The sequence below is a fragment of the Takifugu flavidus genome, chromosome 3, assembly GCF_003711565.1.
Source record: "Takifugu flavidus isolate HTHZ2018 chromosome 3, ASM371156v2, whole genome shotgun sequence".
Taxonomy (NCBI): Eukaryota; Metazoa; Chordata; class Actinopteri; order Tetraodontiformes; family Tetraodontidae; genus Takifugu; species Takifugu flavidus.
Window position 1 is genome coordinate 17,230,991 of NC_079522.1, and position 20,679 is coordinate 17,251,669.

Consider the following 20,679-nt stretch of genomic DNA (forward strand, 5'->3'; position numbering starts at 1 on the left):
ATTCTGCAGCTTTGATTGTGTGAAAAAACGCAGCAGAATCGAAATCTGGCTCATGTCTTCTCATAAAGGTCAACAATTACCGTGTGTGTCAGGACCGACGGCTCCCGAACCTCCCGCAGGTTCCAGCTGCAGCAGTTTCAGCCTCTCCTTCTTGTCTGCAGTAGGGGCCCTCACACTTGTGATGCAGCTTGAGCACTCCCGTCATTCCGTATGCAGAAATCCCTCCGTAAAGCTGCGGATCTTTCCCCGGGAAATCCCCAAATGGTTTTAGTTACAGATTTCGCCGTGTCTGACTTTTCACTTAGAGGCCCTTGAAAAGCCGTGGGAGCTGAAGAAATAACCCCTCACTGCGGTCCGGTGCGCAGTACCTGGGCAGAAAATACCACTCAAATAAGAGCACTGGTTTGGTTTGGAGCATTTTTTGCATAGATGTAAAATGCAAATAATGGAAGTTAAGGTTTTACTTTAAAGTGGTCAAGGAGACAAAAGAGTTTCACTTTAGGTGATCTGCAGGCATCCTGAATCCCAGTCAGACATTAAAAGCTACACATTTGTGGTAAGTGGTGAGGTGTTTGAATGATGTATGGTTAAAAGGGCTAAATCCCCTCCTTCTTAGCTCCAATGCATTCTACCTGGTTAGCCTGAGGGAGTGAACTGTGAAGACCATCCCAGTACAGGCTTCTGTGCAAAAAAGCTTATCAGATTCATCACAAAGTTAAAAAGGGAAGCAAACGAAACCAATGAGACCGCTAATACCTGCAAGTCAGCTATCTCGTAGCACGTTGTCGTTTGCTATCGCTGTCAAATATTCCATCACATTTGGCCGTCAAATTCCAGCTGGAGCTACAGACTTCTTCCGCCCGTAGGTCCTCTCATCTCTCATCCCCTGAAGAAAACATGTGAAAGACCATACATAGCAGCCAGCTAGCTGCACTGTCCATGCGTGTCCCTGTTCATATGTTTATCGCTGCATCCTCATTTGGAGTGCACTGAAACCTATCCAGCGAGCAATTATGCTAATTATCTTTTGCTTTAAAAATGCTTTTTTGAGAACATAAAGCACAAATAGGTTGGCAGTGGTTTGCTGAACTATTATTATCAGGTTTCTTATTGATTCAATTATTTTAAATAATCAATTTGTGGCTACTCCCATCTAATGTTCCACAACCCTACGCAAATTCCATCCACGACTTCAAGAAAAATAAATTCTCAGCCCACAAGGCGCCATATCGCTCATCCTCACAGTAGGGATATTCTAATAAGGACCTTCTGAAGTCAAAGAAGCGTAACTGTAGCTATTTATGTGGCCTTGCCAATAAAGCGTGTGCATGTCACTCTTGGCTGCATTGGGGGAAAAAAAGAAAGGGGAGTATTCAAGGACAAACAGACAGAGAGATTTGTGATGCTGTTTTAAATCAAAGGCATAGCAGCGGGAGAAAGAACTGAAATCATGCCCAGATTTAGGTCCCGGTGTAACCAAACCTCTGCGAGCTGCAAACCTTTGGTTGCTTTCGTCTGCAGTGAGGGACGACAGGTCATTATTCGCTCTTCCATCTGGGTTAATGCAGGAGATGCTCTGGTCTCTCTCTGTAACCAGGTTACCTGGGGAAAAAAGGTTCAAAGATTCACACGTTACCAGCCAAGCCACAAAAATAAAAATCACAAAAATAGTGATTCCCCTAAGATTAGACAATCACGTTGCCTAGGAGATTATGATGTATTTAGGCACGGTCAGTAATAGGTAACACTGTATTATGGGTATGGGAGTCTGAACCACATCTACAACTCCATTACTTTATATGAGTTTGATGGCTTAAAGTGAAAAAATATACTGAAAAATTGCTCATACAATTCATGTTTATTTTAATGCTTCTCATTGCTCATTGAAATATCCTCATTGAAAATGAAGGTCCAACCCAGATTAAGTCCGTCAGCCTGACACCTGACAGGCCTCTGTCACCCCACTGGGTCATGGCTGCCTCTCCTCTCCTCTCCTCTCCTCTCCTCTCTCTCCTCTCCTCTCCTCTCCTCTCCTCTCCTCTCCTCTCCTCTCCTCTCCTCTCCTCTCCTCTCCTCTCCTCTCCTGTCCTCTCCTCACCTCTCCTCTCTCTCTACCCACCCCCCCATCAGCAGGAGGGTCCCCCTACATGAGCCTGGTCCTGCTCAAGGTTTCTTCCTGTTAAAGGGGAGTTTTTCCTTGCCACTGTTGCTTGTCTGGGGTCAGGCCCTGGGATTCTGGAAAGCGCCTAGAGACAATTTTGATTGTAACAAACGCTATATAAATTTAAAGTCTTTGCAGCAGCTCAATTTTCTAAAAAAAATATGTTATTTACATCTTTTTCTGAACACTGGTCTTCTCAGCAGCAGCTAGCAAAAGGCTGTTTGATGTGTAATTAAGCCTATAAAGGTGGAATGTCTTCTCGGATCCATTTTGCACGTCGGGCCTCCTGCTGGTTCACATTACAGTCCCCAGCCTCATCATTTGTTCCTCTGGATGATGCTGCACTTGTTTGGCGTAAAGCTCAATTAATGATTTATAGGCCATAAATCAACTAACTTGGGAACGGAGAATTGAGACCGAATATATTATCTGCTAAAGGACAGGATTTAAATAATTCCTTACAATGTAATGACACCTTGGCTTCAGCAGAGGAGCACAGTGGCAGAGGGGTTGTTTAATGTTACCTACCAGGGCACATACAGCGTGGCTATTTGTCAGTTTCTGGTTAGGGAATCACTCAAAGTGAGGGAGAGGGACAGCGGCGTTCCGAGTGACAGATACTTTCCTTCTTTTCAGGGACTTTTGACAAAAAAGCCCCTGGCGATAAAGTATTAAAGCTGATGTGGACTGAACATGTCTGTGGACGTCTATGAGGAAACACAGGGGGCCGTGTTTACAGATTTACAGAACTGTCAGCTTGTTTGGGAGCCTTCTCCTTTTGGGTTGGCATGGAGCCTTTTAAATGCCATTCCTCTTTCAACAAGTGAAAATCTATACGCGACTGCACCTGCTTGTCAAATGGCAAATATTCAATAAACACAAATATGCCGCACTTGCTAGATCTGGAATAATGAAATTGACTTATGAGATGTGTGAAATATGATTTTTTTAAAAAACAAACAGTTAATGGCTCATTAGGGAAACAATAGGCAATGTTGGTAAATGATCAAGACAAATGTTGAATTTAACCTAGCTAAATCATAAAATCACCTGGATGACCTTCCCCTGAAACCAGCAAGCTGCAGAGGAAGATTACATTCTTTCCAGTGTGAACACTGTGTCTAGTAGAACCTGGTTTGCTCCCCCCACCGTCTCTGTGGGGGTCTAAGACTGCTAAAAACTGTCATTGATTTATCCGTGCAGCTTACTTCCCCCAGCGACGGTGACATTTTCCCTTCCTGAGAGGTGTGCGAACCAGGGCCTGGGTGAGGACTGCCGACTCGTCGTGTTTAATAAAAGATAAAAATGCACTGACAGAACCAATATTATTTCCCTGTAGCCCGCATATACGGAACAAGTACAATAAAATTGTCTTCACTTTCTGCTTCCTTGGATTTGAGTGCGCTTCAGCGCTGCAGGAAACTTAAATTCCTCACATATTTTGTTATATCGTGCACCAGCCTGTCCTTAGAATGGCTAAAAGAATGACAATCTCTTCGAAATTTGAGATGTACGTCCCGTACAGATGATATTAAAACTGTAAATAAACGTGTGGCAATCGCACAAGTAAGCGTGAGTTCTTTTGATGAGGCCTTAAATGTCACTTAGCTCATAGTTCAGGCTAACAGGAGCCTGTGGGGAGTGAAGGTGGGTCAGCGCAGCGCTAACAGTAACAAACATTCACAGCGTGTCCCCATGTTTGCCGAATATCCCACGTGGTGCTGAACATACTGTGGCGGGCTGTCGCTATCAGTGTTATCAGAGGTGCAGTTTAGCCGGAGTTCCCTCCGCTGCTCCGGGGCTGAGGTCTTCCATTGTTCACTTTGTGTTGTTACACCTGCTCGGTGTTTGAATGTGACAGGCCCGTCTCGTGTTTGGGGATTACGCCGAAAATGAACGCAGCGAAAGAAAATAGGACTGCGGCTAAGGGGTCAAGGCAGAAAGGAAATGATGGGATTTTTTTTCCTGAGGCCGCGGGATATGACCCGTGGAGGGCCACGACTGATTTGCTAGATTTGCTGTTAAAGGGTATCGCTGCTGTTCTGGACCATCATCATTGTAGCAGTAATACAAAACAAAATAAATAACACTACAATATGGTGACAGTTGGCCAGTGCACTTCATGGCCAGACCTTTTGTGTTGAGGGTGAGGTTAAAGACGGCTGCAGGAGGTTGTTTGAAGGGTAAGAGTGACAAAAGGTTGAAGCACCCTTGAGTGATTTTTCACACTTTGTGCATTGGAAAAGACCCACTTTAACACTTCCTTTCATTTGAAATTGCAGACTTTTCACATTTTATTCAACGATATCTGCTAGCTTGGATCCTCCTGTATGGTATCCTTGGTGAGGTTTTCTCTATACTGTGATCTGTCTACTGGAAAAGTGCTGTGGTGCCGTAGTCCGTCCGTCCATCCGTCCGTCCATCCATCCATCCATCCATCCATCCATCCATCCATCCACCCATCCATCCATCCACCCATCCATCCATCCATCCATCCATCCATCCATCCATCCATCCATCCACGCATCCATCCACGCATCCATCCATCCATCCATCCATCCATCCATCCATCCATCCATCCATCCATCCATCCATCCGTCCATCCATCCGTCCATCCACCCACCCACCCATCCATCCATCCACCCATCCATCCATCCATCCATCCATCTGTACTGCACTGGTGTTATTGGTAATACAATAGCATTGAAGATGTACCAACACCAGATGTACCAACACCAGATGTGCCAACACCAGATGTACCAACACCAGATGTGCCAACACCAGATGTACCAACACCAGATGTACCAACACCAGATGTACCAACACCAGATGTACCAACACCAGATGTACCAACACCAGATGTACCAACACCAGCACCATCCCAAAGTGAACTGCGTCCCATTTTGAACAGCAGCACAGCTGTCAAGAGGACCATTTCCCGATTAAGCGAGAACCCTTCATTGCAGAAGCCAGCGCCATTAAAAAAAGGATTTCTCACTTTTTGGCATAAAGGAAGTTGATTAGTCTCTACAAAGCACAGAACAATCGTCCAGCTTAATCATGTGGCTGAATGGGAGAGGATCCCTGCAGCCAAGGGAAGCGACACCAACCTAACAATGGTTTTAGAATAACGACTCCAAGACTGACATTGCTGTCCTACATGACTCTTCGGAAAGGCACAGGCCCAGTTAAATATCCACTTGGTGCTTGAGGAAAGCACTTTGTTTGTTTCGTTGGAGCGCAACAGTCTTTCTCTTAAACATTAATATTCATCTATTCTACCCGTTAATCGGTTAAGCACAGATCTATTTTTTCCTCAGAGAAGTGCTTCATCAAATCTTATTATATTTTGTCACACTCGTCAAACTTGCCAGCTGAATTATTCTAATGTTACAAATGGATGGTGGGTAGCTTATTTCCTCCTCTAGATTGTTTACTTCACATCTGCTGCAGCTGCTGAAGCTAACAAGCTAAAGCTAAAGCCTTTTGGATTGGGATAACCTTCTGGACAATCATGATCGATGTAGCATCTTACTAAAAGATCTGATCAAAAGAAGAAGCCCCGTCTGGAGCAATTTGGGGGACAGAAGTGTGCCTTTATTCACCTCAGGCAGAACAGAGCTGGCCTTGGAGCTCAGTATTGACAAGTAAAATGTGGGCAGATATGAATCCACAAGGTAAAAATGTGTTACTATTGCAACATTTGTGAGCATATGGCATGCAACAGCACATGTTTGCCAAAGGCAGATGCAGTATGTGCTAAAAGGCACAATTTGGGGTCCAGCTGTTATATAGAGCCTTCATACATGCTGCAGTTTCAGTTTTAACAGAGTTATTGTGGATGAAAGCCCTTTTTAGTGTCAGGATTTTTGATTATTGGCAATAATATTGCCTGGAAGGAACACAGCAGTATGAATACACATTAATCCATAATTTACCCTCCGCTTCAATGAACACTTGCCAGTTACAGCACAACATATGTGTCCGTGGGTCCGTTATTGTGACTGATTACTCATAATGATTTCCCACGAGTCTCATGCACTGGGAGAAACTCAATGAGGTTTCAAGAGACTTCACTGGGCATGTTTTATCAATACATGAATTATTAAATCACACTGTCAAGTTCATCTTTGCCCAAACTCACTCTCCGCCCCTCCACTCATTCATCGTTTTCTCCCTTGCTCACTTTGATCTTTATTGCTTACATTCTTCAATTTTAGAGCTCCAGTCTGCCCAACTCATTTCTGTACGAACGTTTTTGCCTCGAGTTTGAATGAAAATTAAGTCGTCATCTACTCTTTTGAACATTTCACAGATGGAAGAGTCATACGGAGACATTTGATGTTTTGGCAGTTTAACTCCTTTAGGCAACAGTTTGCTCGAGCACTGCTGCATAAACACAGTGAATCAACATCATAACACTCTGTAAATATGCTATATATAATATAATATACAAACATACCGTATAATATGTTCCAACAATATTTTTCAAAGTAGCAAATCCGTCGCACCTGCTCACTATGTCGATGCTAATGCTAACTCTAGAAGAGAAGCATTTATGGCATGTGACAGGGCACCATGCAAAACTGGGCTAATTCACACAAACTTGCATCCAAATTTATCACTCATGTTTTACAGATGGTTTTTTTTTTGTTGTTGTTATCCTTAATATTTAACATGACAGGATATATGGCTTGGTTAGGGAGCAAAGGTTTTCTCTTTTCAAAATGTATTGTGGGATATTGAGTTTATAGTTTATATATTCATAATATATGAGCGGGGGATGTTTGGACATAGTCAGTTCTCAATATGAAATACCTTGTGTTAGCTTTTTTTTAAATAGTACATGTGACAAAAATATACAACAGTACAAGTTAAATTAAAAAAGTTTGTCATTTGTGAGTGATCAATAAAAGACAAAATATTCTGTTGGAAATTTGGAGTTTGTAACACACTTTCAAGAAGTGAGTGAAGGGGAGGCAACTGAACAAGATGTAGGAAAAGGCTAATAAGGCCTTCAAAAAGAAAGTGTATCTTCAAAGCAGACTGCTGTCAGAGGGAAACTAACCATATTCCTGGACAATCATCAAATACTTCTTACTGGCCAACAGCAGCTGAGGTCCTTACGGGCAGAGCAGTAAAATGTTATATGAAGCCAGCATGTGGAGGTAAACATAGAGGCTCCTGAATTTTATTCTTACTTCAAGCTGAAGTGCACTGGAATTGGAGGGGAAGATGGTCATTAGAAAGAAGGGGGACCTGTATCCAGTATAGGACCATACATGAAAGTGACCCTGGTCTGATTTCAGAATGGAGTGTGCCTGAAGTGTACCGTATTTTCTGGACTATATGTCGCTCCGGAGTTTAAGTCGCACTAGCCAAAGAATGCATAATAAAGAAGAAAAATAGATATATAAGTTGTACTGGACTATAAGTCGCATTTTGGGGGAAAATTTATTTGATAAAATCCGAGACCAAGAACATACATTTCATCTTGAAAGGCAATTAGCATGGATTAGCAATAGGGTTACGGTATGCTAAAGTAAAAAATTTAGGTACATGACCCACAACGAACTGAGTACGTGTCTGCTTTGTTAACGTAACATATTAACAGTTATTCCGATAACTATAGCATAAAGAACATCTGAGCCAGTTTACCAAACAATCAAGTCTAACTCTATAGACGAAGCACCGCTTCTTCTTCTGCGTCGCTAAAGGAACTCGTCCCTCAGGTACACACGCCTAGAGCGCCCTCTTGTGGTTGTCAGTGTGAAACTAACGAACATGTGAAATTCTGTAATAATGTATTTATTTAACATATAAATAAACACATGGAGTACAAGTCGCACCCCCTGACAAACTATGAAAAAAAGTGCGACTTATAGTCCGGGAAATACGGTAATCATAATTTTAATTACTGTGGGCCGGAACCGTTAGTGTGGGTGGGACTAAACTGTATATGTGCCCTGTGATGGTGAATTAACCAAGGGTGTACTTCTCTCATGGTTGATGGAGAATAATGGTAATGTACAAAAAAATGATTTCAGTGGGGTGGCTTTGGCACGTTTCTCCGCTCCAAAAGGTGCACGGGGCATCAAAGAATGAGAAGAGAACAATAGCAGGAAAGGATGAGGCGAAAATCATTGAAAGGCGGCTGGTGTATTAAATTGTCCCTGAGGAGAGCTCTTCAAAGTAAGCAAAGCCTCATCAAGTGCAGACACGAATGCAAAGTGAGAATAAACTGCAAGGCGAAAAGAGCCGAGCATGCATTTTTGATTTTGTTTTCTTTGTACTACAAGTGAAACACGATGCTGGTGGAGCCTGAATATGGTTGGCCATCATAATTTAGTCGTTAGGATTAAACACATCTCCAGCGAGGCTAATGGAGAAAATGTTCTCCGTAGGTGATAAAAAAATATACTGTATATACTTAGAGTAAACAGAACCAACAGTATTCAAGTTTCCAGATTCTATAACGCCACCCTAAAGACAGTAAATAGTGATTAAATAGGTGCTGTTTAATAACAAATGTTAAATATGCATTAAACTACTTTCTTTCAATGAAGTACAGATGCCTACAGCACAAAAAGAGTTCCGTATTAGCATACAGTACAAAATCCAGGCTTCTTCTTTTTTTTAAAACTGGGGTTATCTTGTTCTTCCACAGACATTTTAATATATATCTGATCCAGTTGTCACAGACACATCAAAAGTATCGTAGCACATGCAACTTTAGCTATCCTGTTAAATATTATATATGAATATGAATATTTTCTGAGAAAAAACAGGATATGAGTGAAGATATGCTAACAGGAAATGTGACGCTCACAAATTTCTGAAACTGAAACTTCTGAATCCACCTTGCTGTAACGGTTCCCATGTGCTCATTAGATATTCCGAGCATGGAGTCTCTCTCCATCTCTCTTTCTTGCATTAATGTGTATTATGCGCGTTAACCATGTGAAGCAGAGGGGAAAATCACAGGTATCCTCATCTGTTTTGTAAACTTCCTGTTTTCTTTCCACATCCAGACAGCAATTTTGTCCTGGGGAACGCTCAGGTCCAGTCCCTCTATCCCATAGTCTACTGCTCGGATGGCTTCTGTGAACTGACCGGCTTTGCCCGTGGCGAGCTGATGCAGAAGAGCTGCATGTGCCACTTCCTGTACGGCAGCGAGACCAGTGAGCGCCTCACTTCGCAGATGCAGATTGCTCTGGATGAACGGCGCGAGTTCAAGACGGAGATCATTCTCTACAAAAAGAGCGGTAAGGCTGGCTGCCCCAGAAGGTGCTGCAGGAAAGTCCTTCCATCGCTGACGTGATGTCCTTATCTCTTTAAAAAGGGTCCAAGTTCTGGTGTTTATTGGACATTGTCCCCATAAAGAATGAGAAGAGCGAGGTGGTTTTGTTCCTGGTCTCACATAAGGACATCACGGAGAGTAAGAACTTGGATCATGGCAATGAATCTGACACTGGTAAGAGTTATCTCTGGTTTAAAACCACTGGTTGTTGTTTAACATGTAAAGCACAGGTGTCAAACTCTGGCTCGTGGGCCAAATTTGGCCCGCAATGTAATTATATTTGGCCCGCGAAGCCATACCAATTGACTATTTGAGCTGGCCCACCGGTATTATAGCTTAAAGCACATGTGCTAATACTACAAAAATGCTCTCAGCAGAATGCTCTGCTGGTGTTTTGGTGTGAAAATCCACACTCCACATCAGTTGTTGGTGGTAATGCAGCAATTTGTGGCTTGCCAACCACCAGGAGAGAGGACGTAGTCATAGCGACCTTATATGCTAATGCTAATTCTGGCACTACCCCTCTGAAAAATTATTAAAGGGAAGACAGAAAATAGGACCTTTCTGAAGAGGTAGGAGGCAGAATATCTGTTTAGATGCGTAAAAGACGGACCTGTCTGTCTGGTATTTGGAGCCAATGTGCATTACAAGAAGAACAACAACAGATGACACTATAAAACACAACACCAAGACAAGCACAAGCACCTGGAAATGACTTGAAGGTGCCAGAAAGTAGAAGAGATGAAAAGGCATTACATTTACATTTACATTTACATTAACTTACAATGGCAAAAGATTACTGTTGAAATTTAATTCAGAAGGCTGAAAATAAAAAGAGAAGAAATGAATGCCAGTGATGTGTTTTTTTCATTTGAATTTCGATTTTGCATGTGTGCAATAATAAATTATATATTGTATAATGTTAAGCTTTGCTTGTTCCATGTTCAGTTGTTGAGTAAAACTAGTTTGGGTCCATATCAAAAGGTTCCGTGTAATAGCTGGAGGAAGATTTTTTCAATAAATATCAATGTTGGCCCGTGACTTTGTCCCAGTTTTGAATTTTGGCCCACTGGGTATTTGAGTTTGACACCTCTGATGTAAAGGAAACCCAGATGAGATCCTGCCTGATTCTAATCAGTGTTGCATGTTTGAGCTGACATGGCTCCTACGTGCTTCTCAAGAATGTCCTCTTTCTTCCAGCTTGCTTCATCAAACTTCAATTCCCTCTCATAAAAAGAAACCTAATTATCAAGACCCAAGCGCTGGCTTTTTGTTTTGGCAGAGCTCAGCTGTTAATCACGATATTTCACCGCCTTTCTATAGCACCAAATCCCTAACTAAAACAAAACAGTCCAGAAATGACAGAAAGTAGGAGTTTTTTTATCCAACGTTACATTAAGGAAACCGCCAGTAGAGATGTGCTGCCGAAGCAGTTGAAAATAAATAATAAATGCACAGTCTCTGAACCTGCCTGTAATTGTAATTTCCCTACTGGAAGATTTCCCCTTAAAAAAACCCAAAATTACATCAAGGAGGCAATTTGTTTTGTAAAACTGGATGTCAGACTCCACTATGAAAGGTCTCATTCTTCAGCCTGCGCTGTATTTGAATCCCATCCGATCTCTGTAGTTAGAGGGGCCTGTTTCCAATTAGAAGGGTAATTTTTTTTAGATTACAACACACTTTTGTCCAATCAAAAATGGCCTTGCACTCAAAAGGTTGTGCTTAGAATGACTGCTTAGTAATAAATAATCATAGTGAGAAAATGGGCTGCGGCTCTGCTGGCTGGAATGTGTCCTAGCTAAATGCTAAGGTAGCTGGTAGAGTATAAAGGTACAGAAACAAGCTGTTCATTGGTATCAAAACTAAATTTACACACTAAAGTTAGCTGTAGGAACATTGATTACACTTTAAGCCTTTGTCACATTATGAATTGCTTGTAATTGGGTTCAAATACTTATTAATTGCTAAGGATTTTTTTCCATATTAGTTGCCTTGATGAGTTGCACCTATGAGTTCTCTGTCTGATTGGAACATTTCTCATGGCTAAAATCTGAGAGGTCCACCCGTTTCAGCCACCTTTATCTCACTCCTGATTTCACTCATTGCACTACTTATTGTGTCCAGATGAAGAAACCGGGCTGGAGATCCACAAGATCAGCCGGCCCCCAGGCTTCAATATGGAACGTCGTCGCAGTCGAGCTGTCCTCTACCAGCTGTCTGGACACCTACAGAAACAAGACAAAACCAAGAGCAAGCTCAAGATCAACAATGTAAGACCTTCTTCTTCATTTGATGTTATTAGAATTGATTTAGTGCTTGCGAGGGGTTATATTAGACCCCCGAGAGACTGAAAACACTTTCGTTTCCATGGTAGACCATGAGTCAGCGTGTGTTTTGTGATGCAACAATCCACAAATACGCAGTAATGTCACTATTATAAAAGTATTTAAGTGCAACTGCAGTCCACGTGTGCCGGTACCTCCTGGTTCAGAGAGCTATTAGTTATCCAGTTTACACGGAAACATTCCATTCCGCCACCCATTTTGTAAAGTGTAAAGTGACCGCCGAGACGTCGCAGAAAACGAACAGTTTTCACCTGAAAACGTTCTCGTGCCTACCTTGAAATAAAATTTTAAAACCACTCTGAGCAGACGTCTTCTGCTTCTGTATCAACATTTTTATGAAACCTTCATGTGGGTCCTCCATACATGTGTTCAGCTGAAAAGCTCTCAATCCAACTACATTTGCTGAAATCCCTTTCTGCTGCAGTGGCTCCAAAGATGATTGGCCAGATTGTCTTTTCCTCAGTTTAACCAAATGATTTACACTTTACTTGTGATTTATGTGTTCCGCAGCTGCCCACAACACTTCCATCCAACCATCCATCATCCATCCATCCATCCATAGGCTTTCCCAGACCAGATGGGACATATACCCGCTGACTTCATCCAGGCTTGTCTGTAAAACCACACATCCAGGAGTGACTTTGAGATGTAAATCGTGACATCTCCATGCAGCTCCCTGCCTCATCCATTCATCTCCATTATCCCATTCTTTCACTCCCTAGCTGTGCTCATTTGTAAAGGTGCAACATATATCGATTGGTAAATAAGGATCTTGTGCCGTCTCAGCTGCTTCTCCACCATGATGGTACAATCCTGTATCTTTGGTTCTATTTCTCTGTTATTCCAGAAATTAACATTCGCGCTTCAGAGAGAAACTCACCTCTGACCCAGAAGGACAAATTCACTCGTGTAAGGCAGTGAATGATTGTGTCAAGTACGACCTTTGTCCTGTCCTGACCTTTGATGGTTCCCATCCCAAACAAGTGTCCATTGAAGGTCACAGAATGATAAAACAGAGCAAACTTGATATTCTGAGGGTGCATGTTGTTCCCAATCCAGCTTAAACTTGAAATTCTGCCCCTGACCCTAACCCTGGAGCAAGCCATTGTCCTTGGAGTCCAAGATTCACCAAATTCATAGAAAAAGATACAGAAGTTGTGCTAAATATATCTATAAAAAAGTGACACTGCTCTGAATCTGAACAATCATGTATTAATCATTTTATGAAAGAAATACGCCCAACTAAAAAGCAAATACTTGCATATATTTTCTTCTCAAGAGCGTTCTCGGAGCCAACGTGAACCCGATCCCAGAGTACAAAGTGGCGGACATCCAGAAGTCCTGCTTCGTCCTCCTTCACTATGGTACATTCAAGGCCGGCTGGGATTGGCTGATCTTGCTGGCCACCTTCTACGTAGCCATAACTGTTCCCTACAACGTTTGCTTCACGGCGGTGGAGATACGAGAAGATGGCGGCTCCTCGGCCCGCAACCCCCCAAGTGTCAGCGATATTTTGGTGGAGATACTTTTCATCATTGGTAAGATTATTATTATGTGTTTGCCCAAGTTGTTATACATGTTTATATATGTATATAAATATCTTTTATTCTTTATTCAGAAATTCTTCTAACTCAATGGATTTCATGGGATTTGCTAGCAAGAAAACGGAATGAATAATAGAAAAATCCTCGCTCTTTACTCCATATTTATATCATTTTTCCTAATATCTGAAGGGTGACAAGTTCCAGATTTACATAATAGGCATAATTTACATGAGCAGTTCTGAACCAGCAGCCTTCCGGTCTTAATTGGCACATTGTCTGCAGCACCTCCGTTTCTTTCTGACACACCGGAGCTTTACGATAATGGGCCCACCTTAACAATCTCGTTCGCTGAAAAATTCTTTGTCTTATTGTCACAGAGCTGGACAGGATATTTTTGTCCTCGCCTGTCATCTCAGGCTTTCATTATGAAGCCAAATCTCTTGAACTTTTACATACGGAACACATGCTGATGCCTGTACAGTTTAATATGAAAGAAACGTTTTGTCAGCATATGCGATTATATAATGGCGGTCATGCTTCAGGCTGGGAAGTGGATGCTCACGTGTTGCGATGGTTGTTGGTTCTATTAATCAACATCATTTAAATCAATGTTAAATTCCATTCGACAGCAAAAAGCAGTGACTTTTGGACATTTTCAATAAGTTCAGTCCCAGATCTAGTGGATATGTACTAATGTGTGCCAATGAAAATGAAAATGAAAATACAGCATGAATAAAACAGAGTTAGCAAGTTAGCTAAGCTTGATGGCTCTACTTACATGGTATAGCCAAACCTCCACCGCCAATGTCTTCTTGTCGTATTGGTGTGTGATGCAGTTGTGTGATGTGTGACAGATATCGTGCTGAACTTCCGAACCACCTATGTGAGCACCTCCGGTCAGGTGGTGTATGATCCCCGCTCCATCTGCATCCACTACGCCACATCCTGGCTCTTCGTGGATCTGATCGCTGCTCTGCCCTTTGACCTCCTCTATGCCTTCAACATCAGCGTGGTAGGCATTCAGGACACACGTTCACACATATACAGTATAACCCTTCATTGGGTGGTTAAATCTGCTGGACCTGTGTCACTGTGGGTGCTCCCTCTCATGCTAATGCATGTTCAGATTCATTTTGGTTGGGAATGGAACATCACACCTGTCAAATTATTAGGGCTTTGGCTGTAGGACAATAGCACTGCTCTTTGGTGGACTATTCCATTTTAGGGTGCCCACACAGACCCCATTTTGGCAGATACCTGTATAAATTATCACTTCACAGTTTAGCTAACACCATTTCTGTATTTGTGCGATGTGTAGACAGAGGTTATCTGTCATGCTTTCATCAGCAGCACTCTCCTGCTCCATTGAACACAAACCTCATACAATACAATTGAAACAAAGACTTTTCTTTGGCTCTCCATTTATGCCCACAGTACTCACTGTAGAGCCTTCTGGCTAAGAAAATAGAGACTGGTTGTTAGGTAACTGGTGATTAAGGTGATAAATGAGCATGCTGATGACAAATTACAGGCAAAAGCAAGTCAATTAGCCAGATGATGCTGAGTGCAGAGCCTTCTAGCTGTTTAACAAATACAGCGGCAAATACAATGGATTAATGTGCTTCACAGCAGAGGAATCCTAATGGTTGCAGAATGATTAAAGTCTAATATGAACAAGAAGTATAAATTTTTAATTCTCTCCCCTCTGATTTTCATTGTCAAATAGCAAGGGTTTCAGTTTTATTGATATAAATGGTACTTTCTTCCCCCATTCAAAAAAAATGTTAGCCAGGTTGGGGAGCAAGCAAATGTAAATCTCAGCTTTTAAAAGTGAAATAAGTACATTTTTGGCTGTTTTAAATGTTCCCACAGAACACACAAGTGCCATATCTGCAAAGGTCTCATTTATTCTCACTCTGCTCATTCTCAGAAGCATTAGCCCAGAATTGAAAAATAAATGTGCAGTTTAGTCCAGATATATCATGAGTGCAGAAAGCCAGGCTTTTAAAAATATAATTTCCTGACAGAAGTTTGAAAATCTGGTTTAAATCTGGTTATTTATCACATAATAAAGAGTGGCCATTTTAGACACAATGTTCGACGTAAAAACCAGCAAATTGTTCAAATGCATGACTTTGTTATTGCAATGTGTCACTATTAGACCTTTTAAGAGAAAATGGGGACACTAACAAATATATTATTTATTTATTTTAAAGTGCATTATCAAATCCAAAATATTAGCAGAAAAAAATACCTTGAAATTGTAGAAAGTGCTCCCTTCTTTTTATTTTTTTGGCTATATTTGGTTGGCTTTAATGATCACCCATTTCCGACTTCATCGCAGAGACATAGTGTACTGTTGCATGAGAATAATTGTGAGATGATCTACAGAGGTTGTGTTCTGCATTCTCTAAACAGTCCAGGTAAATCCGCCTGTGTCCAGCAGCCTCAGAACTAGCTGTGGTGAAATCAGTTCTCCTTCAATCAGCAGAACTATTGAGCTTAGAAATGGACTGGAACTGCAGCCAGTGTTAAAGAGCAGAAGAATCCATGAAGGAACAGTGTTGATGAGCTTTGTTCTTACCTCAGTTCTCCAGGAATCTTCCAGGTGGAAGATGGAGAAAGGTAGCGATAATCTCTAAATGTGCGACTGGAGGTTTGTGTTGAGTTTTGTGTGTCACAGTAGCTTCAGATCAGCAGAACCCACCATCAAGATGACTGATTAACACGTAATTTCAATTAAAAAAACAACAACAAACTACTTGTACCTCATTTGGCTTCTGAAAATCATGCAATCTCATTACTCTAACAGGAAACAGCCAACATTAGCCAGGAATGAACTAAAGAGTTTCTGTGTGTGCCATGGTTACTTATATTGCAGAACTTTGGGGTTCACCTGCTGAAGACGGTCCGTCTCCTGCGCCTCCTGCGCCTCTTACAGAAGCTGGATCGTTACTCCCAGTACAGCGCCGTGGTCCTGACCTTGCTCATGTCCACGTTCGCCCTTTTGGCCCACTGGATGGCCTGTGTGTGGTACTTCATCGGACGCAGTGAGATCGAAAGTAACAGCTCCACCTCCTGGGATATAGGTGTGTACCACTGTGCTGCAGGAAGGTTTTAAGTTTGTTGGCTGATTGGCCCAAGGGTTAAACCAATGACGCTACCCTGTCTGATCAGAGTGTGTTCCAACCCCACCGGTACGACTGCTTGGAATTCATATTCCACAGGCAAATCTTGTGGAAACCTCATGGACGTTTGCTCAAACAGCCCAAATGCTTTAGAAAAGTGTGGAATACTTGTAAATATGTGCCCTTGGGTTACCTTCAGGGACTCTGCAACAATGGAATAGCAGTGTTCTTATTGCAAATCATTTTTGTCCCTATTAGTGGACAAAGTCACTGGGTTTGCGGTGCCCTGTAAGATCTGTGATGAGCAGAGTATTTCCAGGTTATTTCTTTGCTTTCATCAGATCAGTCTGGAGCCTACGGCCAGTTCTGGAGCACTTTGCCCTCGGCGAGTTTAAGCATCTTTCAAACTTCTGTAATGAAGAGAAGATGAATATGATGTGGACGGGCGGTGGTTATGAGATGTGCCAGATTGTTATCGCTACAAGCGAAATGTATTATTTTATTCCCACCACAGGTGGTTATTCTGGCTAAAGTTGCAGTAGGAGCTGTTATAATCACTACTAAAAAGAGGATCCACACACCCGCCAATAAATCACCTGACAATTGACAGTCGGCACTAAAAGGTGCGTGCGGATTCAACAGAAGAGCACATCAAAGAAGCAAAAATGGAATGCCAAATGCTCGTGCACACTTTCCACATGTGGCCTTTGCCCGTTACCATGCAAAACCAATGTTGCTCACTAAAGACGGACACTGAAAGAAGTCGTCCTCAAAATGCAGAGCAGAGTATAAAGCTGAGCTCAAACGCTCGGAGTGTCTTTCCACCGAGAAAACGCTTCTAATTATGGTGACATTTCTCACCTCCTGCTGAGCTCGCTGGCAACGAGCAACAATGCTGTAAGGTGCAAGCGGTGGTTATCTTGCGCTTTTAATCAGTGGCGAGTGATGAGAGAGGAGCCGACTGTAGGGAGCAGGGATGGAGGCTGAAATGGTGGAGAACAACAAGCTGAAAAGGCTGCTGAATCACAGATGCGTTTGTGTGCGTGTGCATGGCAGCCATGGCTCAGGTGGAAAAGCAATTCATTCATTAATGATAGGGCAGTTAACTGGGGAAAACACTGGACCTCCAATAGCTTCCGATGAGCCAGGCACACACCACCATTCTGAGTTAATTAGCATGTGTGCAGGGGAGAAAAAGAGGCTTTTAAAAGAGGTTTGTCCTCAGCTTGAGAATTCCTGCGATAACGTATCCCATTTTTAATTTCCAATGGAGATTCATGAAGCAGCATTCTGTTTAGGAAAACATGCCCATCGTCTGCGCAACATTCATAAACATCACGTCCGACTGTATCTTCAGATCAGGATGAGAATGCTGAAGAAAGGTGAAGGAATCAGAACTGGTCTTATCTACTTATCAAGGATGTTATCCCTCTTAGGGCGGTTGGATTTTTAATGAGTTTCAAGTTTTAAAATGAATGTGTGAATGTGCAATGGAATTTAACTTCGCTGGGCTTAAAGTGTATCGCTCATAAATAAATTGAGAGTACTGCATTAGAAATTAACTGACTCCTTCCATTTCGTCAGGGTGGCTTCACGAACTGGCCAAACGCTTGGGAACGCCATATTTGTTGTCGCCACTGAGCTCCCTGCTGGGAGTCTCGGAATTATCTCAAGGGACAATGGCAGCAGGAGTGGCCAACCACAGCCAGTGGAACAGTTCGGGGGTGGAACCCTTGAATGGCGCGGGTTTGCTGGGTCTGGGCCAGTTCAACAGTACCAGGACGAGAGCGAGGCTGCCAAATGGTCCAAGGCTCAGCGGCGGGCCGTCAGTCAGGAGCTCCTATGTGACATCGCTGTACTTCGCTCTGAGCAGTTTGACTAGCGTGGGCTTCGGGAATGTTTCAGCCAACACTGACTCAGAAAAGATCTTCTCAATCTGCACCATGTTGATTGGAGGTAGGCACAAAATAAATGGAAGGAAGCAACCTTAATAATGGACCCATCCCAGAGAAGCATTGGGGATTGTGTCATCTGCACAAACGACAAATCTAAACTCAAATTTTGCTTCTTTTCCTCTGCTCAGAATGAGGTGGAGAACTAATTCCTGGTGTTTTTGTCTCCTCTGTAGCATTAATGCACGCTGTGGTGTTTGGTAACGTGACGGCCATCATCCAGAGGATGTACTCGCGCCGCTATCTCTATCACACCCGGACCAAGGACCTGAAGGACTTCATACGGGTGCACCGGCTGCCCAAAGCCCTTGAGCAACGCATGATGGAATGCTTCCAGACAACCTGGTCGGTCAACAACGGCATCGACGTAAGCGAGGTGAGAGGCGCTCAATGCAGAAATGGTTTCCTACTGGTCATCAATGGACATTTAGCTCCCATGAATGTGTAATGAACTCTACTGAATGAACCAAACACATAACACTGGAAGTAAAAACTGTTTACTTGCCCTCAAAGTCATTGAGAGGATTTAGGTCTTGCACTGTCACCCTGCTGACGCTATCTTAATTTCACGGATTAGTGACCTCATGGAGTCACTCTGGGCTTCAAATCTAGATAATCCTTTGTTAAACAGATTCGGTGATGATGGACAGGCACAAATACAGAGATGTTTGTTTTACTCTAACATACGTACGTGTTAAGATGTGAGACTGAAGCAAATGTAATGTTCGTGCAGATGATTTCGACGCTACGATGAGCGTGCACAAAGAAAAAGAAATCCCGAAGGAAGCAAATACTTGGTTTTAAGGGTTTTCCTGATTCAATCCACAGTTACTGAGGGATTTCCCAGATGAGCTGAGGGCCGACATCGCCATGCACCTGAACAAAGAGCTGCTGGAACTGCCGCTCTTTGAATCAGCCAGCAGGGGGTGTCTGCGTTCCCTCTCCCTCATAATCAAGACGTCCTTTTCAGCTCCTGGAGAGTTCCTTATCCGACAGGGAGACGCGCTCCAGGCTATCTACTTTGTATGCTCAGGCTCGATGGAAGTATTGAAGGACAGCACCGTGGTTGCCATTCTGGGTAAAATGATTAAAATTTGTCCATAATATTGAGTTAAAGTGTTCCTTTCGTAGAAAGAGCTCGACGTTGAAATATGTGGGTGGGTTTTCGTTGACTTACACACACAAAGCACTTTTTGTGGGTCTCATTAGAAGCCCTGCGACGTTGTTGGTGGTGGAGTGACTCAGCAAAGCAGCACGTCATTCAAGCACTAACAATCTATAGTACAGATAGTTCAAACAAGATGGCGGCTGAAGACCTTCAGTCCTCCCGCAGCACCTGCAACCTGGCTAATACATAAGTATTTCCATTCCCACTTCAAACACAAGTAAGCTACTGATGATCAGATCGTTGCAAGGCTGCACAGTTGGTGTGGCATTTGGTGAACAGGTGGTATATTGATGCCACTTTGAATGGCCGACATCTTTTTAAAAGGGCAGCGCGTTCTGCACATTCTGCAGTATTCAAATCAAATCAATCTTTATTTATATAGCGTCTTTTACAATCAAAATTGTTTCAAGGCGCTTTCCAGAATCCCAGGGCCTGACCCCAGACAAGCAACAGTGGTAAGGAAAAACTCCCCTTTAACAGGAAGAAACCTTGAGCAGGACCAGGCTCATGGAGCGGGACCCTCCTGCTGATGGCCGGCTGGGTAGAGAGAGGAGAGGAGAGAGAGGAGAGGAGAGGAGAGAGAGGAGAGGAGAGGAGAGGAGAGGAGAGGAGAGGAGAGAGGAGAGGAGAGGAGAGGAGAGGAGAGGAGAGGAGAGGAGGGGAGGGGAGGAGAGGAGAGGAGAGGAGAGGACGGGCACAGAGCACAGAAACACATACAGAAATACACTATTTATACAGTGGGTCAGCGGGGCCGGAGGTCATCATGCAGCTCCAAAGGCGGCGATACCTGTAAATAAATAGAGAAGGTGGGGGGGGGGGGAGGAAACCATGACCCAGTGGGGTGACAGAGGCCTGTCAGGTGATCATGTTTCTGGACCCCGGCAGCCTTGGCCTATAACAGCATAGCTAAAATGTGACCTAAAGATTAGACGATACTTTTTCTGTCTATGATAGTAACTGGAACTACTGAATTAGTAACAATACGCTTTTTCAAAGAGGAAGGTTTTAAGTCTGATCTTAAAAGTAGCGATGGAGTCAGCCTCCCGTACCTGGACAGGGAGCTGGTTCCAAGTATAGA

At 43.0% G+C, this 20,679-nt stretch overlaps 1 protein-coding gene across 1 annotated transcript in view; it reads left to right on the plus strand.

The window, feature by feature from the left end:
• kcnh3 (potassium voltage-gated channel, subfamily H (eag-related), member 3) overlaps positions 1-20,679 on the plus strand; it is a 30,715-nt gene that overhangs the window by 2,230 nt on the left and 7,806 nt on the right. Inside the window, exons 2-10 of the mRNA XM_057028210.1 lie at positions 9,193-9,426; positions 9,504-9,635; positions 11,589-11,734; positions 13,089-13,347; positions 14,208-14,365; positions 16,235-16,442; positions 18,066-18,437; positions 18,610-18,809; positions 19,262-19,511. Of these exons, the coding sequence (XP_056884190.1) occupies positions 9,193-9,426; positions 9,504-9,635; positions 11,589-11,734; positions 13,089-13,347; positions 14,208-14,365; positions 16,235-16,442; positions 18,066-18,437; positions 18,610-18,809; positions 19,262-19,511 (1,959 nt within the window). The remainder of the gene's footprint in view (positions 1-9,192; positions 9,427-9,503; positions 9,636-11,588; positions 11,735-13,088; positions 13,348-14,207; positions 14,366-16,234; positions 16,443-18,065; positions 18,438-18,609; positions 18,810-19,261; positions 19,512-20,679) is intronic.